The sequence below is a fragment of the Ochlerotatus camptorhynchus genome, unplaced genomic scaffold (genome assembly GCF_037179485.1).
Source record: "Ochlerotatus camptorhynchus isolate MF236.1 unplaced genomic scaffold, CSIRO-AGI_Acam_v1.1 ptg000242l, whole genome shotgun sequence".
In the NCBI taxonomy this organism is placed as follows: domain Eukaryota; kingdom Metazoa; phylum Arthropoda; class Insecta; order Diptera; family Culicidae; genus Ochlerotatus; species Ochlerotatus camptorhynchus.
The window spans coordinates 1,304,413-1,331,792 of record NW_027040732.1 but is presented as its reverse complement, the minus strand read 5'-3'; the positions used below and the strand labels follow the sequence as shown (position 1 = coordinate 1,331,792).

At 41.7% G+C, this 27,380-nt stretch overlaps 2 protein-coding genes across 3 annotated transcripts in view; both read right to left on the bottom strand.

Moving 5' to 3' along the window:
- Positions 1 to 590: 590 nt before the first annotated feature.
- On the bottom strand, positions 591 to 2,075 carry LOC135704472 (DNA ligase 1). Its single transcript, XM_065225949.1, has one exon. The coding sequence runs from the start codon at positions 2,073 to 2,075 to the stop codon at positions 591 to 593; it is 1,485 nt and encodes a 494-aa protein (XP_065082021.1).
- A 10,118-nt stretch (positions 2,076 to 12,193) lies between these two features.
- Positions 12,194 to 27,380, bottom strand: part of Dark (Death-associated APAF1-related killer) — an 85,844-nt gene continuing 70,657 nt past the window's right edge. For both annotated transcript variants that reach the window (XM_065225952.1, XM_065225953.1), the window contains exons 2-6: positions 16,730 to 17,946; positions 16,442 to 16,647; positions 15,848 to 16,264; positions 14,274 to 15,789; positions 12,194 to 13,794 (exon numbers count right to left, since the gene is read on the bottom strand). In XM_065225952.1, the coding sequence (XP_065082024.1) occupies positions 12,946 to 13,794; positions 14,274 to 15,789; positions 15,848 to 16,264; positions 16,442 to 16,647; positions 16,730 to 17,938 (4,197 nt within the window). In that variant the 5' untranslated portion in view covers positions 17,939 to 17,946 and the 3' untranslated portion in view covers positions 12,194 to 12,945. The remainder of the gene's footprint in view (positions 13,795 to 14,273; positions 15,790 to 15,847; positions 16,265 to 16,441; positions 16,648 to 16,729; positions 17,947 to 27,380) is intronic.

Here is a 27,380-nt window from a genome sequence, read left to right as displayed (position 1 = left end):
TTCCACAGCGATTCCCTCCCGCATGTGTTATGGTTCATTGCATCGGAACAGTTTTTTAGGCTTCTAATTCTAAGGATCTAAGGATTCTAATTTACCTCAATGAGCCCTTTGCCCCATTGCACCAGTTTTAGGGTGAACCAACCAGAAAGTGGGTACGAAAATGCAAAGTACCAACATCAATGAGATAAGGTAAATAACGGTTTCGGCAATACCTTATTCTATTATCGTCAAAGTTCTTGAGAGCTCAATTTTAGCATGTTTACATTGAGTTTCAGAGCATCTATTGGCCAAATTTGAGTGTTCTAGGACTTTGTTTACCTCCTAACGATAATAGGTTAATGTATTGCCGAAGCCGACATTTCCCCTACGTTATATATTGGCCACAGCAATAAATGGAACCCTCCAGAAGAGATGGTAGACTACGCTAATGGAATTCCCAAGCACTGCTCACCAACGTTCGAAAGAAAATGGATCCGATTTACACTGCATCCTGTATCAAAATGGTCTTTATTTCGACAATCAAAACCGCACAACACACTACAGACTTTCGTTATGGCAATATTGTTGAATGACACCTTCCACGAAAACTTTCATTTCACCTGCACCACATTGATCACCCGCTGCTGGCTGCCGACGACCGTCTTCGCACAGATATCCGGACTAATCGAATGCTTCACCATGTCTCGCAGGGCGGCCGTCGTTTTGGCACGATTCTTCAGCTGATCGAAGATACGCTTCTTGCTGTCCTTGAACCGCTGGAATCGGCTTTCCCGCGTCATGATCCGTTCCTGCAGCTTCATCAATTTGTATCGCTCTTGTTCGAGCGTCTGCTTCAGATTGTGGGCATGCATCTTCTTCTCCAGCTGATTGTCGATCTTCACCCGACGCTTGTAGACATCCATAACTCGGTGTCTTAGTTCGTCCGCTCGCTGAACACGTTCTTCCAGATGATCGACCAACGCTTGTCGCCAGATGTCCTTGTCCAGTGTTTTATCCTCCTGATTGATTGTGGCTTCTTCGATGCGCTTCAGTTCTCGACTCTTCTTCTCGCACTCTTTGATGCCCTTCTGGATTTCTAATGTCTTGAGCAAACTGGACGATCGGATGTCCTTCTCAGAGATTTCGTTTTGGATTTTCTCAATCTGCTGCTGCTCCAACCGTTCCAGTCTCTGCTTGCGATTGCGAATCTCAAGTTTTTCGATGTTTCGCTTCTGTCGAATCGCTTTCTTGTAGTTACGTTCCTGTTCGTCGAGCAACGACTTGCGGTATTCCTTTTCATGTTCCCAGCATTGCTTCGCCACAACGGACTCTTCCATTCGTTCGATTTCCTTTATCCGTTTCAGAACCATGCAGTGCAGAATCCTTCGATCATGATCGGTCAGGTTCGCTCCCTTTTGATCCAACATTTCCGTTATCTTGACAGAGTGCAATCGATTGCAAATGTTGTGGTAGTCTTGGCTGTTGTCGCTGTAGCCACTGCCTTTGTACGTAGACAAATCACTCGTCGATAGACAGCGTGGAGACCTCATTGAGGCTTTCAGCAACCTTGGATTACCCGGTGTCACTTTGGAAGACATACTCGACATACTTCTCTTGCTTCGATCCGTTGAAACCGGTCGGACCTTCTTTCCGCTTTTACTCTTCTTAATTGGTTCTACCGGGCTTTCCGACATCAAATTGCTATCACTGTCGAACATATGGAGTTCTTCGAAAATTTCCTCGTCGCACCACTTTGGGGACGCATGACCGGCGCTGCATCCATGGGGCGGAGGCGAGAAGTTGTAATTGATGTTGAAATTATAATTGTAGCAGCAGCTGTAGTTCATGGATGAAGAATTTTGGCCACTGTCTCCGCTGTCGTTGGGAGTGATTGGGTCACTTTCCTCAATGCTTCCCGGGGGTGGATCACAGCCGTCGTTGTTCGTGTTACTATCGGACTGCTCGGCTGCAGTCGGCGGTGGAGCCAACGACGATTCGGGACTGAAGTCGAACGATAGAACACTGAAATCGTCCGGGTGGCAGTCGATTTTCGACGATTTAAATTTACTTTTCAGTTTATTCTTTAGTTTAAACATGTCTTTTTCGTATGCTCTGTTATTCGTGGAACCTCGCGCGTAAATATAAAACAAATCAAGCGAAAGTGTTTTACTATGCGATCGATCCAACAACGGAGCAAGCCGTTGCCAAGGGGATCCGTTTCTATCCTGCTGCCATTCAAATCGCCTGGGGTACGCGCGCTTTGCATGTGGCACGTGATTATTTCCGGCAAAGCACGAGCATGATGGGCGGTAATTGAGGAATGTGCATGCAATTGCTTTCGCGTATTTAAATAAATTGGGCAGAAAATGAATTCCGATAACGGCACGAAATTGACCAGTTCAAATGCTGATGCTCCTCATGTTCGGGTGCTTAAGGACATGATTCACAGCAATCTGTTCCCATACCGTTTGTCTCGTCATGCCGCATTTTCTCGGGCACGACACTGACGCTCTACTTAATGCAGGTAACACCAAATAGGGTTAACTACCCCATTTCCGGCCTATTAAGCACAACTCGCACTTAGTCTTTCTTAATCTAGCGCAGTTTAGCACCTAACGGAATGTTATTATTACTTATGGCTTCCAAATTTATTGACCTTTCCGTACGTACCGTAAAATTTGATAAAGAGAAACCAATCGTTGAGATATTGTCAAAAGTCTAACACTGCTTCTTGACGTAAAACTCGGCCTATGGATTCTAAACTCGGCCTAACGCATTGAAACGCCATTGAAACGCCAATAAATTCACTTCGGCCAATCGGATGAAGTTAAAAATTGATTCGGTCGGAGCGCTTATTTTGTTTTTGTGAATAATGGGTGCAAAACTTCATATCACGCGTTCCCATTGACTTCGTTCGGTAACTTTTTAACTAAAGTATCTTACCAAATGCATAATTGACTTGTTAACTCTGAAATCATGGATTTATTTCTTTATTTATTTGAAGTTTTCTGCTCGATAGGCCCAAAATTGGCGATTAGGCCGAACTAGTTCTCTACCCTATAGTTGGTCCACTCAGTTTTTCGGTAGAGGAGCAAGCAGAGTAAATTTTTTAGATTTGCATGGTTGCTGGGATGAGGTTTGAGTGTCTATGGGGCCTACTTTAATGACGTTATAAATTTTATAGCCATCCAACACTCCGAACACGATGCCTCCGGTAAAATGTGTAACGGCATTCTTGCTATGTTTGAATAATCATAGCTCAGCCATTTATTGACAAATTTTAAATGTATTAACGCCACCAGACTTTAAAGATTTATTCAGTATCAGTAGGTTCAAAATCTATTGATAAATTGCTGAGTAATTATTTTTCAAACATTGCCAAATTGCCGTTACACATCGTGTTCAGAGTGTTAAAAAACCACCCACCCTTTTCGCTCTCGCTGTTGGTCTTCCATCTCGGGGCACGTCTGCGGATCGAGATGTTTTAATGACAGGTGGGCAGGAACTCACGGTCTCCCAGTGTTGGTGAGTTCTTTGCCGTTGATGTTCACGAAAAGTTCACTATTTTGCCATATAGAAATTCAAAACAAAAATTTTTATGGGTGGATTTGGACAGTTTTTGACCTGTTTTATACGACCGGAAGGTGTATGCTGGTCACACATGCTGTGCCAAACAGATTTTCTACGCAATTAATTAATCTTTGATGTGAATTTCGCTAATAAACACGAGGTACATTTCTTATAGCAAAACTTGCCATAACAAAATGGGCATAGTTCATTTTAGTAAACAAACTAACACTTCTTCCTACTGTGTCACCTATGTATTAGGCGCTTAGTCTGCGGATCACCCAACTGACAATTTTAGCTGCAGATAAGCTTATACAGCCAAAATTTGCTTTATGCAGCTAATTTTTGCTTGCATAAGCTGGTCGGCAGTGTATGTTTTTCTCATTTACCATCACACGCCAGTGTAGATGAATTGCGGTTGTTTTGAAAATCTTCGCTGTCAACGTACGAGTGAAATGAACAAATGAACTCATTAGGTTTTGCACCGTCGGGGTTAACCCATAGAGTTAACTCCACAGAGAACAGACGTTCAAGTTCGGTCAGAAACTTGTGTAAAATAAGTGGGAACGTCGCCGTTACGTGGTGTTAGCATCTCCTGATTTTCTCTATAAATTTTCCACTTTCGACCAATTTGGCGCTAGTATCGATAAATTTTCTGTTGAAAATTGCCACTTGGCGCTACTAGCACTTAGTGTCTAGTGTAATTTGTGCAACGCCAGCGCCATCATGCTGTCAAAGAGGGTTTTTAAGTGGGGAAGTCGCCGTTAATGGCGCTTAAGTCAAATAGGAATCTTTACACAAGTTTTTAGAGAAATTTTGTTTGAGCCTCCATGTCTGTTCTCTGTGTTAACTCTAAGACCAGAAGGTCCCGAAGAAACGAGCTCAACTTTTTGGCTCAGCTCTGGTACTATCTTCGGTCCCAAGCTAATCGATTCACCCCTCGAAACATAGGAAAATCCACTAACCCTTCATTTTATCTGTCAAACTTTCAAATTCGGACAAGAATGGGATACGTTAATCGTTTGCTTGGGACCAATAGGCTAGTCAAGTAGTGAGCCAATTTCAAATCCATAGTTTCGTATTGATTGTTGGTTAACCTCAATCTGATGACAGTTCAGTGGTACTATTTACGTGGACTTAGTTGTTTTTTTTTGGATAGATTTTCTCGATAATTTTTGAGACTGCAGTGAGGTGAAAACCACATGTCTGCATTGTCCACGAGCAACATCCTTTCACCGCGCTGTTCCTCGACAATTTGCAAGTTAAAATTCGGAAATTTTAGATTCTTTTTTTCGAAAAAATGACTAACTGCTTGTAAACAGTACCACTGAACTGTCAAAAAGGTTCAGCCGATTAACACTGAGTTCATTCGTGACGTCACGCTGCTGTACCTAATTGTCCATCGACGAATGGACGAGTGCACCGATGAATTTGAGTTCAATCACTCGAGAAAAAGTAGCACAAGCTGCGGGCAATGTTTACTTATCATGAACACTAAAAGATACGCTTTAGTTTACGACCCAAAATGGTCCAAATCGGAAACGATCCTCAAAAGAAAAAAAAAATCAAATTAATTTTGCCATTAATAAATGTTTAGAATATTGCAAATCAAAGTTGGCACTCGTGGAGAATAGAAGAACTATGAGAGTGATGATGGTTTCAAAATTTTACACGGTGAGGAATACGAGCACAGAGAACAGACATGGAGGCTCGAACAAAATTTCTCTAAAAACTTGTGTAAAGATTCCTATTCGACTTAAGCGCCACTAACAGCGACTTCCCCACTTAAAAAACCTCTTTGAAAACATGATGGCGCTTGCGTTGCACAAATTACACTAGACACTAAGTGCTAGTAGCGCCAAGTGGCTATTTTCAACAGAAAATTTATCGATACTAGCGCCAAATTGGTCGAAAGTGGAAAATTTATAGAGAAAATCAGGAGATGCTAACACCACGTAACGGCGACGTTCCCACTTATTTTACACAAGTTTCTGACTGAGCTTCAACGTCTGTTCTCTGTGATACGAGTGCAATCTTAAAATGCTTTTATTTTGCAAATGGAGCATTTTATTTAAATCTTGTTAATGCTACGCTAGTAGAAAACTTAAGGACTACTTAACAGACATAAAATATAGAAAAAATAATGTCTTTTCTTATTTTTATGTGTAGACATAGATTTCAGCTTTTCTACAACTGTAGCAGCAACCAGATTTAAATAAAATGCTCCATTTGCAAAATAAAAGCATTTTAAGATTGCAGTCGTATACCTCCCCGTGGAAAATTTTGAAACCATCATCACTTTCATAGTTCTTCTATTCTCCACGAGTGCCAACTTTGATTTGCCAATTATCAATTGCAGAGCCTAAAACCACAGAGAACAGACGTTTAAGTTCGGTCAGAAACTTGTGTAAAGTTAAGTGGGAACGTCGCCGTTACGTGGTGTTAGCATCTCCTGATTTTCTTTATAAATTTTCCACTTTCGACCAATTTGGCGCTAGTATTGATAAATTTTCTGTTGAAAATTGCCCCTTGGCGCTACTAGCACTTAGTGTCTTGTGTAATTTGTGCAACGCCAGCGCCATCATGTTGTCAAAGAGGGTTTTTAAGTGGGGAAGTCGCCGTTAGTGGCGCTTAAGTTGAATAGGAATCTTTAAACAAGTTTTTAGAGAAATTTTGTTCGAGCCTCCATGTCTGTTCGGCACCAAGGTAATGCCAACAATCAATACGAAACTAACGATTTTAAATTGGCTCACCACTTTAGTAGCCTATTGGTCCCAAGCAAACGATTAACGTCCCTATTCTAGTTGAAATTCTATTACTACACTATGTTTGTTTTGATTCGCTATGAAAGTTTGACAGATAACATCAGGGGTGTGTGGAGTCATGCAGAACATGCAGGGGTGAGTGAAATAGATTGGGACTGCTTGGGACCGTTGTTCTGGTACTGAGTGAGCCAAAAATAATAATGATTTTCTTCGGTACCCAGTGGTCTTAGAGTTACCTCTATGGTGATGCTCCACACGAGAGCGGAATACAACCTGGCCGTAAATAACCTGAAGGATTCCAAAGCGGAATTCTTCACCCACGATATTCCCGGTGAGCAGCCCTTCAAGGTGGTCATCCGAGGTCTTCCGAGCTACGACCCAAAGTTCATCTCGGACCAAATCAAGGACCAGTACAAGCTGGTCCCAACTGCCGTCTACCGGATTACGCAAAGGGACGAGAACACGAAAAAGTACCGGATTGCCTTTTCCTGGTACACTTCCAGAAGGGAACAGTGACAATGGATGCGTTGAAGACTATTCGCTCCATCAACTCCATCATTGTGGGATGGGAGCCATACCGTGGCGGCCGTCACGATGTCACCCAGTGCCAGCGGCACCCGAAATTGTCACATCAAGCCACGGTGTGGCAAATGCACACAAAACCACGTTACCTCTCAGTGTGTCGTCGATGAGGCGGAAGCGATAAAATGCGCCAAGTGTGGTGGCGGTCATCGTGGGTCCTGCAGAAATGCCCAAAACGCGAGGATTTCAAGCGGATCCGAAGGCAGGCGTTTACAAGAAATCAACCAGCACGAAAGAAGGAACACGGTCTGGCATTCAGGGTGGAGGACTTCCCGCCTCTTCATGCTGTGCAGCACGGTCAAGCAAATGCACGGGTGCAATTAGGGACCCGTCAAGAAACGTCTAGTGCCTCAGCTGGACAAAGCTCTCTGTCCCCCCTGGGTTCTGGAGACAATAACCAGCACAAAACGCCAATACCGATCTCTTCTCTGCGGATGAGCTGATGAAGATTTTGGTCGACATGACCAACGCTCTTCGTCAGCGCCGCAACAAGCCCGGATCCAAGTGCTCGGTAAGTTTATCATTCAGTATAACGTCTAAACCGTTAACTATCGTCACTTGGAACGCTTGCTCTGTACGAGCTAAAAAGTTCGAGCTTGCTAACAGAGACCCATCTCAAATCGGGCGACAGCTTTTGGTTTCCTGATCGCACCGACTCCATGGGGGGGGGGGGGGTGTTGCGGTCATAGCCGTGTATTGTCCTCGCCAGTGTGATGCTAGCAACGGATTAGGGATGAAATTCAAGAACAACCCCACCGCTATTACTCGCACGAGCTCCCGATTCATTGTTGGGAGTGATCTGAATGCTCGTCACAAAGCATGGCGCAACTACCAACGGAACCAGAACGGTAGTCTATTATTTAACCACTCGCAGCATGGGCTATATACAGTTCACCGACATTCATCTCTGCCTTCACGCTGGACTTCTTCTTGACGAGCTTCGGGCTATCCAAGCCGGTGGCAATCAACGATTTAAGCTTCGACCACCAACCGGTGGTTGCTGAACTGGGCTACAACGTTGCCCTTGCTCGAAGCCTGGGCAAGGACTACCACCGAACAGTTTGAACGCGTGGTAGACAGACACATCATTGACAACCCGCCGCTTGAAACCGTGGAGGACATCGACCGAGCGTTGGAGGGACTCCACCAAGCTATAACCGTGGTTGACGAGGCGTGCGTCCGACGTGTTCATATGAGGGGTAAGTTTATTGTCATTGATTCCCACACCCAACTCTTGATTCGCCCGAGAAATGTTCGTAGACGCCAGTTCCAAAGAATCGGAGATCTAGCGAGGAAACGTGAAATGGCCGATCTGAACAAGGAGATTGCTTCCAGAATGGTCACACTGCGGAACGAAAGTTTCGGGCGGCTTGTCCAGAATCTGGACGACCGCTCCAGACCATTCTGGAAAGTTGCCAAGGTCTTAAAGACGCACCCCAAACCCATTCCACCACTCAAAGATGAATATGATGACGATCGACTCATTATCACCCCTCAAGAGAAAACAAATGCGATTGGTGAGCATATTGCCAAATCGCACTTGCTTGGCTTCAACATCCAAAATCCGCTCGAAGTTCAGGTTGAGCAATGCGTACTCAACCTTGATTCCTCCCCTTGTGCTATCCCTCCGGAGGATAGAATCACAGTGGAACAGATTTGCTCAGCGCTGAAATGCACCAAAAACATGAAGGCCTCCGGGTTCGACGGAATATTCAACCTAGTGTTGAAAAATCTCATCATGAAGGTTCACTCTGGCTGCTGTCTTCAACAGATGCTTGGAACTGCACTGCGTTCCAAGAATCTGGAAGACAGCGAAAATCATACCTATCTGCAAACCCGGGAAGGACTCAACGGTAGCTTCAAGCTGCAGACCGATCAGCCTCCTTTCAGCGCTGAGCAAATTGTTCGAGAAAATTATTCTCAATCATTTGCTCAAGTTTGTCGAGGAACACAACCTTCTCCTACCGGAACAGTTCCGGTTCAGGAAAGGGCATTACACAAATCATCAGCTAGTACGGATGATGAATAACATCCGAAGTAAGGCTGTATCCAAGTCCACAGCCATGGCATTGTTAGATGTTGAGAAAGCGTTTGACAATGTCTTGCACAATGGGCTTTGTAACTTCAACTTTCCTTTGCATCTTGTTAAAATCACCCGTAACTACCTTCAGTAAAGGTCGTTCAGGGTATCGTTGAATGCCTTTCAAACACGTTCTCCATCCCAGCAGGTGTTCCTCAAGGAAGTCTGTTGGGTTCTTTGCTATACAGCATCTACACTTCCGACATTCCTCCCTTGGGCAACGGTTGCGTGTTCTTCCTGTTCGCAGATGATACCGCAATAACCGTCAAGGGTAGGATGCCTCGCGAAATAACAAACAAGATCCAACGATGCCTTGACGCCTTTGCTGTTTAATTTAATATCTAATCAGAATACCGCTACAAGGTGAGCAAACACCCGGCCGTCAACGACCAGGACGATTGCTACATTTCGGCCCTTCGAATGTCAAACGACAGTCTATGTGGAACCGCAGTTATGCCAGTCAATTAGAGAAACTCGGGGCGCAGTACCGAGACGATTGGAACAATTTCTCGTGAGCCTTCCGTGTCATTCAAACATGTATCGAACTCCTCCAGTCAACAGTAATCCGCAAGATCATTCGAACCTGCAATCTAGCAACGATCGAGGGAACGATGAGTCCGTTCCAGCTCCAAATGAAAACCGCACGGAGAACATATCTGTCGGTAGTTCCCGTGATTCACATGGTGCTGCCTCTTCTGAAAGACGTTCAAGTAAAAGTCCGTTCTCCAAAATCAGCGAAGCTGATAGCCAACTCAGAGCCCTGTTGTTGGAGGAGCAGATTGAGGAAGAAGAACTGAATAGGAACGCACCAGTACATCGCTACGTGTTTGCAAATGACCGTCTGAGTCAGAAAAGATGAAGACATATAATGCAAACATTGACCCGTCTCACCAATAGAAACTATACGATCGATTCAACCTCTGGTGGTGAATAGGAGAACGTCAAAAAGAGTGTTGTGAGCATAATTTTTTGCCTTGAGACACACACGCAACACTTTTTTACTTTTCCTGATCAATTGATTCATCTGAGATGCTGCAACACTTAATTGGCAAATCAAAGTTGGCACTCGTGGAGAATAGAAGAACTATGAGAGTGATGATGGTTTCAAAATTTTACACGGTGAGGTATACGAGTGCAATCTTAAAATGCTTTTATTTTGCAAATGGAGCATTTTATTTAAATCTGGTTGATGCTATGTTAGTAGAAAACTTAAGGACTACTCAATAGACAAATAATACAGAAAAATTAATTTCTTTTCAGATTTTTAGGTGTACACATAGATTTGAGCTTTTCTACCACTGTAGCAGCAATCATATTTAAATAAAATGCTCCATTTTCAAAATAAAAGCATTTTAAGATTGCACTCGTATACCTCACTGTGTAAAATTTTGAAACCATCATCACACTCATAGTTCACCTATTCTCCACGAGTGCCAACTTTGATTTGCCAATACGCCTTTTTAATGCACCACTACAGAGAGTGCGCCACGCGAGTTTGAGAAGAAACGTCAACCAAACCAAACATCTGTGCGGATTTAGATGATAGTGTACTAGCCAACTAGCATTAATTTCAGTTGCTCCTGAAATCTTATGCTGGTAGACGCTGATGCCCTGTTTACATTATGCTGCTCAGACATTTTTTGCTAGCAGGTGGATCATTAGCGCTAGTGAAATAGCGTAAGCTTAAACAGCCTATTATGGGGTCTGCCGGAGACGAACCAGCCGAGGGCTGAAAGTCTCCTTAATAAAGATATATAAAAAATATGGGTTGGGGTGCAAATCCAAGAAGAAGTGTTCGATCTGCGAGAAAAATCATCACGGACTAGTCCATAATGATCAAATTCCAACGAACACCGCAGTCTCGCTGACCCGATCCTCAATACAGTCAGATGAACGTATGAAACGGTAAAAACGTCAACACACTGCTCCGAGTGGGAAAAGTGAAGATTCGTGGTCCAAATGCCGTCGAAGAAGTGTTTGCCCTTTTCGATGAAGGCTCTTCTCTCTCGATGATGGATGCTGCTGTAGCGACAAGAATTGGATTGCACGGGCCGATCTCTTCCATGAATTATAGATGGACTAACGGCATTCCGCACAAGGAGGAACGTTCGATGATGTTATCTTTCCAAATCTCTAGATTGTCGGAACAAGCGAAATGGTTAATGGCAAACAATTTTCGCACGGTGCAGTACATCGATTGGCCACGGGTAAAATTTGAAGTTGAAGGAGTAAAGCTGTTGTACCCGATGTTGGATGAGGATAAACTGGCTGCGATACAAGATGCTCGTCCGTGTATGCTGATTGGTTCGAACAACGCTGGTCTGGTTTTTCCCCTGAAGATGGTATACTTGCTGAACGGTACTCGAAATACTCGCTGAACGGTTTGCAGTTGACTCGGTCCCATTTGGGTTGGACGATTCACGGAGTCTCTGAACGGAATGTTGTCGGACCAAACGAGCACCATGCTTTCCTGTGTTCCGAAAACGACGATATCAAGCTAACGGATCTGGTGAAGCAAATGTACAAGATGGAAGACTTTGACATCACCGGTCAGTCCCCGAAGATAGCGGACGAAGATGAACGTGCAGTGGATATACTGAACCGCACAATCACGCGACGAGGAGATCTACAATTACAATAACTTTACCTTTCCGGATAGCTAACCGCATCCACTGCGTCGAAGTGCCGGTTGGTTATGGATACCAAGGCCAAATCTCACGGATTTTCACTGAACTGAACTAGCCTACGACTAAAAATTTCCTGAATAAAGAATAAAAAAAGAAGTAAGAATCCATTGAACTGGTGCAGCGAGTGGTAAAGGCACACGATCACGGAGGATTCAAACTGGTGAAATTTGCATCGAACTCTGGATTCGCCTGATCCTTCTTTGGTAGCCAAATAGAAAGGGAAGATTTGATTGAAGCGGTTAGATTTGTTCTGATTTCGTGAATTTTATAGAAATTCAATATTATGCGAAGAAGGCACCTGTCACTGGTAGGTGGATTAATCAGGGTTTTTTTTAGATAATTACCGTCCTGTAGACTTTAAGTAGGTAATTGTTCAGAGAGCTTAAATTCACATGGCAGTTAAAATATCGTTATGCTACTTTCGGAATGCGTTAGTTAAATATAAATATTAAACTATGTGATTAGATTTACGTTTATTTAAAATCATCTACAATAAAAAAAATTGTTGAAAATTGTTGAAAAATACAGGATAACTAGGATGGACGAAAATAAGAGTTCACAAAGTTATTTTGTGAAAGTATATAGGTATGTATTGATATCTATTTTAAAGTAGGGATGTTACATACAAATTAAACTGAACTATCAGAGAAATCCTTCAACACGTATGGCAATCAAATGCATTATTTTGAGCAAAACTATGCGTTAAAATCTTTGTGTGTATAAGTAAATGCCAGAGTGTGACATATTAAAACATAAGAAAAACATCCTAGAATTTCATTACTATCGAATTGCTTCTAAAAATTGCTAAAAATTTCGTTTAAAACCACATCAACTCTCGAATCAGGTCTTTCTTCTCACAATTGCGATCTTACCTTAGTCTAATGCAATGCATGTGTGTAAAAACCTCTTCCAACTGGTAATACTTTGTAAATTTGAAAATTTGTTCGTCTTTTCCTCTCGTTTCACAATCGTTTGTAAAAATGGCATATCACACTCAATGTTTGTTGTGTCTTTATCGCTTACGATCTAGCAATTGATTAACCTATACAAAAAACAAAATAAAATATTTAAGTAAAAATCCGTGAACTACTCGTATCGTGGTCGCACATCGAAAGCGGTAGCACGAGTATTGCACGTTTCGACGTCAAATTCTATTGTTGGCACCGAAGAACTTTTTTTGCATCACTGTTTTTGAACTCTACTGCAATACGGCAGTGTAGAAGATGTACATCAGCATGTAGTAGATCGAGGTTACCACAGATCGAGTAAATCCACGGGACATTAGTCAGATGTGGAAGGATCCGTTCGGTGGTCGTAAACGGTTGTCAGTCAATTGGTTCCGATCTGGCTGGTATAATCTCAGATAATAGAGGTATCCTTCGTCGTCGATGGTGAAGAATTTTTTGAAATCTCTACTGATCATCAGTTTCTTGGCCGAACCGATCAGCTTGATGCAGGACAGGAGTTGGGGCTTATTGGATGATCCAACTTTACTGAGCCACTGCTGTTCGGATTCGTCTATGTCGAAGGTGAACGATCCATTTCGAGCAGGACTGGCAGCCAAGGGTGAGGAAAGTCCTGATGATCGGCTACCAAATGATGATCGATGGTGGATGTCGATGGCTGGAGACGCAAGAGAAGATCGCGATTTGTAGCGATTGGAGCGCCTTTTGAAATCGTTCGAATCCATCCGGGGATTGTTGATGACGTAGTCCACGCTCCAGAATACGACCTGCTCTCCAATACTGACCAGTATGTGTGGACTGTTGGCTTCATGCCAAGGGCTGAAGTACAGTGATGCCACTTCGCATTTGTGGGACTCCAGTTCGGTAATCAGTTTGCGTTCTTCCGTATTGTACACTTCGATGGTACCTTTTCTGTACCCAACGGCTAGCAGTTCTCCGTGGGTAGACATAGCACAGCAGGAAATCCATTTCGGTGGGGAATTTTCCGACGCACCGTAGACGTGTAGCACCTGTATTTCTAGGCGACCGTATTCATCCGGATTGAGGCCCATTTGATAGATAGCATCCGTTGTACAGATGATCAGGCATTGGTTGATGAATGCCGACGCAGCGTAGGTAAGTTTTTGACGGAGGCGGGTTTCGATCACCTTTTTTACTACGTTGAAAATCTGTGGGAGATATAGATTGGCGTTCGTTCAGTATTGTAATACATTCCACCAATTAGTTCACTCGAGGAAGTTACCAAAAACGACTTTGGGAAAGTTGTGGACAAGCTTTGAATCGATTCACAGAGTAATTGTAGATAGCTTTCAAAAGGTCGTGGACAATTAGGGACCGGTTGCAAGATTACTCAAACTGCCGATGGCCTGATAGAAATGTCGTGAACGGGATTATATGAACAAATATAAGTCGTAATTGCATGCCTAAAATGGCCGAAAATTGTCTGAAGATAAGTAGATAACGACTTCGTTGTAGTTACGAGCTGGAGTTCTGATGAAATCAGCATAAACAACCTAAGCAACCTAGAGCTTTACAGATAACATCCTTACCAAATCCAGTGGTGTTAGTGTTTCGTTTTCAGCAGGAACAGGTAGCAAGTTATTGTTAGTAGAACAATTTCCCAGTAGACAATTGCATCGTCACTTACCTCAATGGTACAGTTTTCGTAGATTAACAGCAGGTAGCGATCCAAATACAGATAGCATTCACAAATTTCGTCAATGATTTCGTACTCCGGATGGCCTTCGATAACGATCATGCATCTGTTTTCCGTAGCAGCCACCAGCAGCTGGAGATCGTCGTAGCACTTCAGCAAACTGATTGGTTCGCCCAAGCGGAGCAACGTTTCCGGTCCTTCCTTCGGGTTGCTCCAGTCCTTCAACTGGAGCACATCACCGTTCTTAAGTCCGATGTGGAATCCGGATCGGCACTGAATCAGCTGCTCTACCTCAGTCGTTAGTGGGCCATTCTCGCTTGTCGGTGTTAACTTGATAAAGTCCTCTCTCTCGTGGACTGTAGAGAACTGCAATTCTTGAATTATGCGTTTGCGATCGACTGTTTTCACCGTCACCGGTTCGTGATCCAAGTCCACCAGAAAATTTATGTTGCCTTGCAGTTGGTACTGGTTGCTGACCAGCTGGTTGTGTGCCTTTACCATAAGCGAGTACATGTTGATCACGTTTTCGCTGTCTTCGGACGAGGAGATCAAGATATATCTGTACCGATCGTCATCCAGGGAGAAAATGTCCACATCCAGAATGTTATGGCTGATGTTGGTCCGTAAAACTTCCACGCTATCCTGAATATTGAATATAGAGATCCCTTGAGTCGTTCCCAGAATTATGTATTCAAAGTCATCTGAGATTGCGCTGCAGGTGTTTTGATGGTGTTTCGGTGTTTCGTAGATCACCTTGAGTCGATCGGTTTGCAATTGGTTACGCTCGTTTCGCTTGAAAGTTCGTGACTTGATTTGATTCGGGCACACCGAAATTAATGCTTTACCCGTGTAGTGGACATTGACGACCTGGGGTTCTTCGAACCGGTATTCGATGCTTGTTGAGGTTAGGTTAAAAATGTAGCCATAATTGTCCTCGGTGAGGAAGAGAAGTTTGGGTATTTTGGTGGGACCCTCGAGCAGCGGTTTGATCATGTAGGTGTTTTTGATCCGTGTATTATGGCGGTTAGTCTGCTGAAAGTTATTAGTTCCGGTGTAAAAATGCAGAAATCCATTTCTTGTTATGACAAACAAATCGGCTGGTTTAATACTGGCGTCGTTGGATGGGTTTTTCTGGAGGACAATACTGAAGTTCACGAAGGGATCCTCGACAGGATCGAGTGATCTTATACTCTGAGATGTTCGGCGGAAGTTGCCGTCGCTTTCGTGTTGACGCGCGTTCCGGTCCTGCGGGATGTTCTTCATCGACCAAATATTTAACGTTCCCTTGTCATCCAGTGCAACGAGGACGCTGTTGACCATCTGCATGTCTTTCACACGACCCTGATTACCATCGAATATGGTAGCCGGTGCCGAATACCATGGCGAGAGATCCACTAGAGAGATTTGGTTGTTGTCCAGGCTAACCAATGCCGATCCTGTATCCTGGAAGCGCACCTTGTGTGGAGCACTGCGAACCTGAACCAACTGATGCTGATGGGTGTGATCGCTGAAATTAGTTTTCCCTTAGTTAAATCCCAGTCTCAACTCAACCGATCAATACTCACATATCGCAGAACCAAACCCGGTTGTTGTACTGGCTGGCTTGCTGTTTTGCTTCGTCGGCTATCATTCCGGTGCAGTTCAGAGCCAGCTGAAGCAGACACGCGTCTGCTGATTTGGACAGCAGAACTTCCGCTCCCATAAGAAACTCGGTCAGCATTTCGGCGTAGCAGTCGGGATTGTCCATGCGAGTGAAAATCCGATGCTGGAACAGCCGTAAGTCACCGACCGTGTTTGGCAGACCGGTGTACCGTACCTTCTGCTCCAGGAATCCAAAGTCCGTAAAGAGGTTCGGAAAGAGATCGTGCATTCCGGAATGCTCCAGGTGGGTGGCGACGTAGAAGTGGAAGTAGTCATCGTTCGGGAAGATCTTGATCAGGTCCAGTTCGGTGCGGTTGCGGAAAGCGTGCGGTTGCGGAATTCTACGAATGAATGTCGGTATGTTAGGATGGTTTTCTAATGAAACATAGGGGAGCCCTTTGTTAGGAAGGTTATTGAGATCATTGTGCTTATAAAGTGCGGTCATAAACATAAGATTTTTTTTTGATGAGGCAGCTGCAAGAAGAGGGTGAACGTAATTTAGTAGTAGTGCAAATTACCTATAGCTTTCGACCAATCGGCGATGGAGGTTAGCATAAGTTTCACCTGGGTTTTCTTTTAGTAGGAAGCTATAACATACATAGTGCAGGACGTAGAAGATCTGTTGATCTTTGCAGAACCGTTTGTCCAGCAGGCCTTTGTTGATCAGCTTCGTGGCGAGGGTTTCCGATTTCTCAGGCGAGAGGTTCCAGTACCGTTGAAGGACCTGGATAAGAAAGGTATTGCTTGTAATCGGGTTTGTTACTCAAGTTGAGAAGATGGAAGACGGTTTTCAAAATAATACTCACACTCTGCGGAATCTTGACGTTATCCCGGAAGATCACCAAACTGCGGAACGCTTCCTGCTCCTCATTGCTCAGTTGGTCCAATATCGATCGGATGGTTGTGTTTTCGATCGTGATCGAATATCTATTCAGATCGTTTGCCAATTTCTGCCACACTCGCACAACAGACGCATTCGATGCTTTGGACTCATTACCATACTCGGACATCTTTCGTGCAATCAATTTGATCACAAATGGATTTCCTCGGCACATCTGATGAATATCGTGCGCCTCCCTAGGCAGGTGATCCGACTTCAGAAGGAGTGCCTTCCCAAACAGTTCCATGCTTTCGTCTTCGGTGAATCCGGGGTTTAGCTTGACTACGAAACGTTCGTTTTCGTTCACTTGATTGATGACATCGATGTTACTGGTGACGACCAGGGTCTTGCACTTTAGGTCAAATTTCTCGATCAAGGCAGGATTGCGCACGTGCGATAGAATTAGCAAACTGTTTCGAAAATGGTTCTCGAACAGGTGTTTGAGACGTCGCTTTCTCAGGTGAATTTCATTGGTGGGATATCGTCCGTCGTAGGCGATGTCGTCAAACTTGTTATTAGTTTCCATTTGAATGCTGAGGTTTTCAAGCTGCTCCAGGATTTGTTCACCAGCTTTGCAGTTGGCCAGACTGAGATAGAAGATGTGGTAGCCCATTTGCTCGACGATCGAAAAGATTTCGCACGCCTTGCTGACCAGAGTCCACTTTCCGGTCCCGAATCCTCCGTAGACAAACAGATACCGCTGGCCGTGTACACCGTGTTTCAGCTGTCTGAGATATTTCCGGATCTCCCAGAGCTGCTCCCGTCGGTAGACGTTCAGCTCGTCGATGTTGGGTACGGTTGTATTGTTGCGATAGGAAAGGTAGCCTTCGATCGGTCCACTGTTGCCATTTCGAACGTTCTTCTCGTGGCGTTCAACGATCCAGCTGTAGAAGGGTTTGAGGACCTCCAGGAATTCCTTGACGATCAGGATCTGCCCTTTGTGGAGCTTCTGCTCCAGGATGGTAAATATCAGATCCAAGCGGTGATCTTCGTTCGATTCCTCAAGGATATCAGCTATATCGGCTTGGCTGAAGATCCGCCTACCGATCATATCCTCTTTGATGTCTTCAATGTCTAAGTCGTACAACTCGTTGCGCATCACCTGCAGATGCAGCAGTTCATTTGAATCAGCCATCGGTGGTCCTGCAATTTAAAGAAAAAAAAAGCCTATTATTAGTCGCTAACTCATTAAACACAACCGACTATTCAATTACAAATGAATTACGATCACATCAAATGGTAAAATCGTTTATCACCTCAACTCAGCTGAAGAAAGATAAATAAGCCCGGCTCAACCTCAACCGCAGACCCGCAGCTCGACAGCACTGCTATCATGTTACAATAATTACAACCATTTAAATTGCAGCTCGGTATCTGATTTCCCACCAACCACCGAAGCAGTTGCCCCTTCTGATATTTGTTGTCGCAGGGTAATTTAAATTTCCCCCATCACAATGCTCCATCTTTCGTTTTTTGCGCCAATTTGTAACGAATTAGTCAGGGAAAAAAATCAACAACGCATCCGCGGGCCGGTGGAAAACCATTTTTTGTGGAAAACTACTCCAACGTAGAATTATATATATATGAAAACACACCTGTTGATCATCGCGAACGTCGTCTCAAGCGGGTAATATGTGTACATTCATGCACAACAAAGCGCATAGGCAGGAGCAAAAAACAAAGAAAATATTTACAATATGATACATCGCATCACATCGTGATTATCAACAACGAACTAGCGGCAACTGCTATAGTGCAGCCCAGGCACATTGGAAGGTAATGGGCTCGTTCGCGTGAGCCTGACGAGAAATGCCTATGCCTGCACGTTCGGAGAGGCTCGCTGGTGTGCTGTGACTCATGCCGTCGAGGAGCAAAAAACCGGTCGTTTTGGGATTGATGTGATTTGGATCGCCGCAGGTAGGTACGTAGCTGTAGGGCATTTTTTCTGCATTATTATGCTATGATTATTCGATTCGGTTTACGGCCATTTCCGATCTGATCGAGTATAGGTTTTCATCAACTTGGATGTCACTTAGCGTTGCAGAAACGTTCACAAATGGATGAATCTAATGAATGGAAGATCAACTTTGCTCGCATAGCATATAATTTGGAGTACATAATTATTGGATGAACTAAAAATCGAAAACTATTTGTTTTAGTGAGATTTTAAGAGGTAGACTTTGGTGCCTGAATTGGCTCATTGAATTGATATTTAGATGGTCTTATACAAACTATTATAGAGACTTAATATAAAAATGTATCAACATCCAATGTCGTTTTTACGAAAAATATCTCAGGAACCGAATGGATTGCAATGGTTTTTGCCTGAAATTATTAATTATTTTGTTGGACATTTGGCGATTTTCCAGGGAAAAATTCCCGAATTTGAGAAAAGTTAAGATTGGATTCACTCAGTCTATTGGTACTACTCCGAGACTGAATAAAATTTTCGTCAATTTCCTCATTTTCCGGCAGATTTTTTAGGTTTTCCACATGAAACCATGAGACAAATTTTACTCATCGCTCCTGCACTTTTGGCGATTATGAGTGAACTAAACTCAAATTTGGGTCGTTCTCATTCGCCGTGTGTAGTTGGACATCGATCTATCAAAACAAAATGTTCGTGATATCGACACTCAGCGTTCATAAGGACCAATGTCGAAAACGTAAACCATGGCTTCTTTCGTAAATTTCTCGTAGTTCACAGTCAATCAATGTAAGCCACCAATTTTATCGCATAGGAGGACTCTCGCTCTACACAATCATCGTAGTGGTTTACTTGAGTGTGTTTTCATTCTCGAGAAATTCTCCGAGAAAGTAATTGTTTACGTTTCCGACATTGGCTATTGTGAAAGAAAAGGTTGCATGCTCACTACCCAACAAACAATCGTCTAGTGAAGAAACGACTTCTTGGCCATTTTATTCAACTGCATGCTTAATAGTACTTGTACTATTTTTAATAATAACTTCTGTTCAGGCTTTGTTCACACAAATCTGGAGAATTTATTCATCCACAACATTGAACTACTTGGTGCTGTATAAGGTATATCAAGAAGCTTTTATTCGACTTATATGGGTTGTAACTAGGCTTACCATATTAAAAACTTGAAAAGGAGGACATTTCATTTGAGGTTTGGAGATTAAGGAGGACAATGATTCCTTTTCTTAACATTAAAGGAGGACAATGAGTTTTTATCAAACGTTTGTGCGCTATCACAAAATTCATGATTTGCGAAGGTTCAATTGAGATTGTTCATAACTTGTGGTAGATATCAATTTAATTCATTTTCTCGTTTTACTTCTGAAAAATGCATCAAAATAGCCTTCATAATTCATGTTTGATACTTGGAAATGCTCTCGTCTAGCTGATTTGCATGAAAACTGCAGCTTTATAGCCTTAAAACCATCCCAGCCTTTATCATGTACAAAAATCAGGATACATGTCATCGCGATTGAAACCAACATGGAACATCTAAGCAACCTGGTGAATATACCAGAGAGTTTTTCGAACATTATAATTTATTTTCAAAATGTCAAATTGAAGTAAAAATACAGAAAAAATTAATGATTTTTCATTTACTCTTCGAAGATAATATAGAATGTTCGAAAATCCCTCTGTTGTTGATCGTCCGATTTTCGAGAAATTGACTGTCAAAATTGATTCCTGGTTGGTCTGAAATATGCAGGTTTATTTAAAAAGTTTCCATCTGTCAAATTTAGATTAAATTCACGATATGGACAGCAATCTTGACCGCAGCCTAAATGTGGGGAGTTGACAGCTGTAGTATACTCCTAGTCCCACCATCGAATGGCATTTGCTAGATAAGATAAAGTTGCGACATAATTAAACAAATAAGCTCTGCAAACAACGCTTTTTTAAAACAATTTTATTAATATGTTACTGGAAATATGCAAGGATTAAAAAGGAGGACATTTTTGGGCAAAAGGAGGACGTAGAAAAATTATTGAAAAAGGAGGACATGTCCTCCTTTAGGATACCATATGGTAACCCTAGTTGTAACAGAGTTTATACGATATTTTTTTTTGATTATTCAGCGTTTATTAGGCATCACTGCTTTCTTAAAACAGTGATGCACTGTATACGCTTGATTGTCATCTCATGTGAAGTAACGTTTAATTAACTACTTTTATTAACGATTATTCAACTGTGGGAAAATTAACCTGAAAATAAGAGACGGGGACAGGGAAGGGTGATTATATTTTCATTATTTCTGACGTGGCACGCGTGACGATATTAGAAAATTTATTAAATACTTATACATGTCGTTGCATGGGATTCGAACCGATCACCAGCCGCTTGCCTTGTCATCTGATCTATCCTAGCAATTATCAAATGGGCAACTCGATAACCAATAAAAGCTTGCTTGTAAGTAAATACCTATCAGCACTCTCGATCGCAACTCTAGCTCCTTCAAGACCCTGTGGGAATGATTAATTCATTCAGCGTTGTTTTAAATTAGACCAATGTTACCTCTTCACCTCTTCAAGTCGAAAGAAAGGATGCTCGGTTATATTTAAACTAGATCAATGCATTCATTGTCCTGAGTCAAGTGACCGATGATTACTATTTAAATTAATTAGACGTAGAACACAACTAAAAAAGGGTTGAGCTTGGGATTGAACTCACGACCTTCTACTTGGAAAGCGAAAATGGTAACCACTACTCTACTGATTTCGTCTTGTTGTTAGACTGAACCAGTGTTGTCGAATAATGGATCTAATACGTTGTTTATAAAGCATTTACAAATCATGTGATTTCAACATGGACGCATAGTGGTATAAGATCTATTATAGTGACTGTATTCACCTTTATTCAGCAAAACTGTAAAGCAATGCAATGAAAACTGTAAATCAATGAACCTAAACGTCTAATAAAGCATGTTATTAAATCAATTGAAAACAGTCTAATTAAAGTGTCAATGTATGTACAAATTACACTTATTCAGTTTGTTATTAGATCAAACTTCTGGCGTTGAATTGGGAAGACATTTAACGCTTTTACAGCTCTCAATAAGTCAATTAATCAGATCAGAGCAAACAGTGGAATAAATGTGCATCTATCAATCTCAATGAGCCTTTTCAGCACATAATTCGACAACTCGTTTTATTCAGCATTGTACATTGTTATACAGCATTTATCCAATATATATGCTTATTTGTGACTCTGAATTGTTTGTTGGGTAAGCATTGATGTTGACGGCGACTCTGCAACCCTTTACCCCTACGGTAAAATCTCATAAGCATCTGACAATGTGTGCATGAAATCTAGTGGACTTTGTCTTATCTCTTCATTACACCATGGTACGAGCAAGCCACCGTCTATTCACGGAAAGATTGACATAATCTTATGGGATTTTCATAGGAGTGAAACGGTAAGGAAATGTTCACCATGTTTCACGGCCAGACTGATGTTTCCTTATGGGATTTTACGGATTTTACCGTGAACGAAAAGGCGAATTGTCAATAACGTGATCCAAGAAATGTTTCTCAGTGGAACTGACAGCTAGAAATCTAGAGTGTTCGAGTGATCTGGTGTTAATGGTGCTGAATGTAAATATAAACAAAGCAGAAATTCACATGAGAATAAACTGCCAGTTCTACCAACAATCAATACGAAACTATCGATTTGAAATTTGCTCTCTACTTGTCTAGCCTATTGGTCCCAAGCAAATCGATTAACGGACCCCATTCTAGTTGAAATTCTAGTACTGCACTATGCTTGTTTTGATTCTCTATGAAAGTTTGACAGATAAAATGAGGGGTTAGTGGATTTTCCTATGTTTCGAGGGGTGAATCGATTAGCTTGGGACCGAAGAGAGTACCCGAGCTGAGCCAAAAAGTTGAGCACGTTTCTTCGGGACATTCTGGTCTTAGAGCTACCTCTATGGTTCTACCATTCTATAGGCTGGTCAAGTAGTGAGCCAATTTAAAATCGTTAGTTTCGTATTGATTGTTGGTTCTACTGTGATCGGTCAAAAGTAAGCAAAAAAGTCAGCTGATCGGAGCTGTCTCGTGGACAGCCTTATTGTTAAGATAATGCGAAATGAGTGTAGACAGGGTTACGAAAAGGAAATCTGTGTTTTTGTCCAAAAAAATCTTTTCACCTTAGTTTTTGTCCGGAAAATCTGTGATGATATCTTTGTGGATATTTTTTATGTAATCCTTTAAAAACGTCCTTTGAAAAGTGATTGTGCCATTTTTATTATAAAGGCTTAAAAAAGATAAAAATATATATTCATAAATAACTTGTGGCTTGACAAAAAAAGAAAACCTCTGACAGTTCTCATTCTCATTTTCTAACCGCAAAAAGCCTGGGGGGACGTGCTGTCAAATCAGCCTACTGATCATTCTTGTATGAAACTGGTTCCAAACGTAAACAAACGCTGTAGGTTTGTTATGACTTGTTTACGTTTGGAACCAGTTATGCGAGGTAGGCGACGATTGTTTGTATTTGACAGCCACCTCCCCCCCTTGCAAAAAGCATGTATAGATATAGATCTTTTTAATAGAAACTAGACGATCGATTCGACCTCTGGTGGTGAATAGGAGAAGGTTAAAAATAGTGTTGTGAGCAGAAATTTTAGCCTTGAGACATACACGGTAACCGCAAAATACTCAATAATGACTACAAAGTAAGCATTTTCGAGGGAGACTGGGACTACCCATTATAGTAGTAAAAATATTACCTATTTATGAGTATTTTTTACTCAAAAATGAATACATACTACTTGTTTTTGTAGTTCTAATTACTCATAAATGGGAAAATGTTTACTCATTTAATGGGTAGTCCCAGTTTCCCTTGAAAGTTCTTACTTTGTAGTCATTATTGGGTATTTTGCGGTTACCGTGTAGGAAGCGGGACACTTTTTTAATTTTCCTGATAAATTGATTCATCTGAGATGCTCCAAAACTTACTCTACAGTTGAAAAATTTAATTCTGTAACGTTTTTGCAAAGATCCTGCTACTGTTCAGGAATATTTTTGTTAAGAAAAATGGAAAATTTGAAAAGTGCCTTAGTGGTTATGATCTTCCGGATTTCTCGAGGGGGGCGACACATCTAAATCTCAATTTTAGATGCTCAAAAAATCTCACACTAGCGAATCAATCTTCGAAAAATCTTCTTGCATTTCTCGCATCTACTTGCATCGCGTATCACCTTTTTGCAGGAAATCTTCAGAATCGTCATCAATCTTCTTTCTATCTACTCAGCGTGCGAGCCACAGCACAACGCAATCTTTCCTGCAGCGTAGATAGAGTCGCCCCCCTCGGGATTTCTTGTGTGTAAATAGTTAAGGTACAAATCAGTTCAGATCTGTAGAAAATCGTACAACAAGACAATTGCCGATGGAAATTGGCAAGATGTTAAATGAAAAATGCTTTAATTTGCGTTGTGAAACATAGTTATTCTGATGTAAACAAACGGTTTGGTTGACGTTTCTTCTCGAACTCGCGTGGCGCACTCTACGTTGGTGGTGCATTAAAAAGGCCTATAAAAAGTTTTTTTTTTATTAATTTATTTATTTGATAAGGCTCATTAGAATTAACTGTACAGAGCCGATGATTCTTCACGAAACGAAAATCAATTATTTAATTCATGTGTTTCACTTATACATTTTTGCCATCAGCCTTATACCATAGAGGTAACTCTAAGACTAGAAGGCCCTGAAGAAACGTGCCCAACTTTTTGGCTCAGCTCTGGTACTCTCTTCGGTCCCAAGCTAATGGATGCACCCCTCGAAACATAGGAAAATCCATGAACCCCTAATTTTATCTGTCAAAATTTCATAGCAAATCAAAACAAACATAGTGTAGTAATAGAATTTCAACTAGAATGGGGTACGTTTGTCGATTTGCTTGGGACGAATAGGCTAGTCAAGTAGTGAGCCAATTTAAAATCGTTAGTTTCCACCGGTTGCTTGTACATTTCATTAGACAAACCACATAGGTCCTATAAGAATGCATAAAAGGTATGTGTGACCGCTTATACATTTAATTTGACACATGATCTTCATTAACTTTTTGCAAGGTGTCTGCTTATTAGTTGACTTATACATTTTATAAATATTCAGCAATAGAAATTTGCCAAAAGGTATAAGGAGATTTCTATCCGTGTTGTTCACTATACGAAACAAAAGGTACAACACAATAAACATTATATCTTCCGCTATCCAATAAGCCTCCTCTACCAGAACGGGAGCCGCTTCCAGTGGTTTACTTGAATGGCAGCTACGCCAACGAGGTTCAGAGTGATTCCATTGCAGTAATGGACGCAAAACGTGGTCAGCACTCATACATTCATCACGAAACGGTTGCTTTCCAAAGTCGACGACGCATCGACTGAAAGAACTGCTGATGAAGAACAATGAGGAGGACCACACAATGGTTGCTGCCGAGTAAACAGACGATCGCGTGACACACATTGAGAGTGGTCTGCTTCTGTCGACAGCCGAGTGAACACTTGAAAGCGAAAATAATCTATTGGATTTACTCGGCAATTGTGAAACCCAGGATTACTTATGGTGCACAGGTGCAATGAGAAGTACACCATCGAAGACATTGGATGCTTTGCTTTGTATGCAATTAGAAGCCGAAAAGTGTGCTCTAAGGATAACAAGCTCAGTGAAACTCTTTGAAGGAGACCTTAGAGGATATCTTTGGATTCTAGAAACTGTTAGTATCAACTCTCTAGTAAGGAACAACGAATACTGGATGGAGAAAAGATACAATTTCAATCGACTTTTTCAAATATTTGACCCTGGTCGTAATTCATGGCAATTTGGTGGTCCGGTTCTTCGTCCAGGATCTATTGTTTTTATACAGATGGTTCAAGATTGAACAACCAAGTGGGAGCAGGAGTAACTGGTCCAAGGATAGATATATTGGTTCCTATGGGCAGAGTGCCAACTGTGTTCCAATTTGAAATCCAAGCAATTTTAGAGTGTTCTATTATATGTTTGCGTAGAAACTATAAGAGTTCAAATATAGGCATCATGTCCGACAGTCAAGCTGCTCTAAATGCTTTAAAGTTGGCGGCATGTACATCATGTACATGTCATACATGTACATACATGTACATTAGACCTTCCTTAAAAGTTGTCCTAGCTCGCTATCCTACTCTCTATATGCAATTTTCACATTATGCCGTAGACTACACATTTTTGTGTCATATGGGTGGAAAATTCGTAGAACAAATACTTTAAAATTCTTCACTTTTTAAGATATCTTCGAGCATGAAACTAGGTCAAACTTCAATAAAATCATTTTGAATAGTCAACCTTTGGTCACAAAGTTGGTAGATAACACATTAAGCTCTGCTAAGAAAGTTGTTACAGCAGTTTTCGTTGTTTCAGTCTTGAGATACAAATATTATAAGCCGTAAATTTCCTTAAAAACATAAAATTAACTTGAAGTACCTCTAAATCATCACCGATTTTGCTGAAAATTTGCACAGAAGTTCAAATTAACATGACGAACAGTAATCACGGTTGACCCGGTGCATTCCGAACATTTCTGTTAAAATGAACAGGTCTAATGTACATACAAACTTGTCTGGAAGTGTGTTCAATTACTTCAAAAATTGTCTTGTCATAATCAAGTCAACTTACATTGGGTTCCTGGTCATTGCGGAATTGACGGAAATGAAAGAGCTGATGCACTAGCAAGACTAGGATCTTCTCATAAGTTCATAGGGCCGGAGCCCTTTTGTGCGTGGGAATCATCAAAAGTGGAGGAGAACACTTCCATTGCTAGGCAGTCGAAGCGACTCATTAATTCAAACATTTCTGTGACCCACAAAATCCTGGAACATTCTAAGAAAGATTTTAGCATGTACAGCGTGACTGGTAATTCGTGTTAAAGGATGTTAAAGTAAACCATATTTGCAGCAAAAAAATGTATAGCAAGGTAGGTCGAAAAATCATTCCTTGCCGAATTATTGAGCAATGAATTTTCTACTGATTCAAAGTGTCTCATTGTGCTTTCATAAGCAATCAAAAATGTTGTTCAAACATTAAGCCTGGTACGCAGCTGAAAAGAAAACGGAAAAGTAATTTTTGAGGAATATTCCCAAAAGTAAGTTTGACAGCTATAGGGAAGCGTCTTTTGCTAAATTTTGAGATCATAGGGGGGTGCCGTCTAATTTTAAAATCTACAATTATCAGTTTTATGTTGTTAAAATGCATCCAAAACATCATTTTTACAACAAACTTTATAATTAACTAACGGAATAATCGGGTTGTTTAACTTCGAAAAATATACCGATTTTTATAGATCATCTGATAGAGCTTCGCTTTTTGAGCACAACCATATTTTTATCGATCACTAGCTGAGTGTGCCCGATCTTGCTCGGGATTTAATATTAGCTTGAGTTTATGCGCCGATTTAAAAAAAATGCTATATTGTACGTAGCCCTCCCTCCCCTATGATTATCTCCTTATACTCCCACACTCGCCCCCACATGTCTAATTTGGTTCCATTTGCTTGATTAGTTCTCGAGCTATGCAGAAATTTCTGTTTCATTTGTATGGAAGCCCCCCCCCCTTACAGAAGGGGGAGT

Bases quoted from the DNA above. Each gene is read 5' to 3' on its own strand.
- LOC135704472 (XM_065225949.1), bottom strand. From the start codon at position 2,075: ATGTTTAAACTAAAGAATAAACTGAAAAGTAAATTTAAATCGTCGAAA.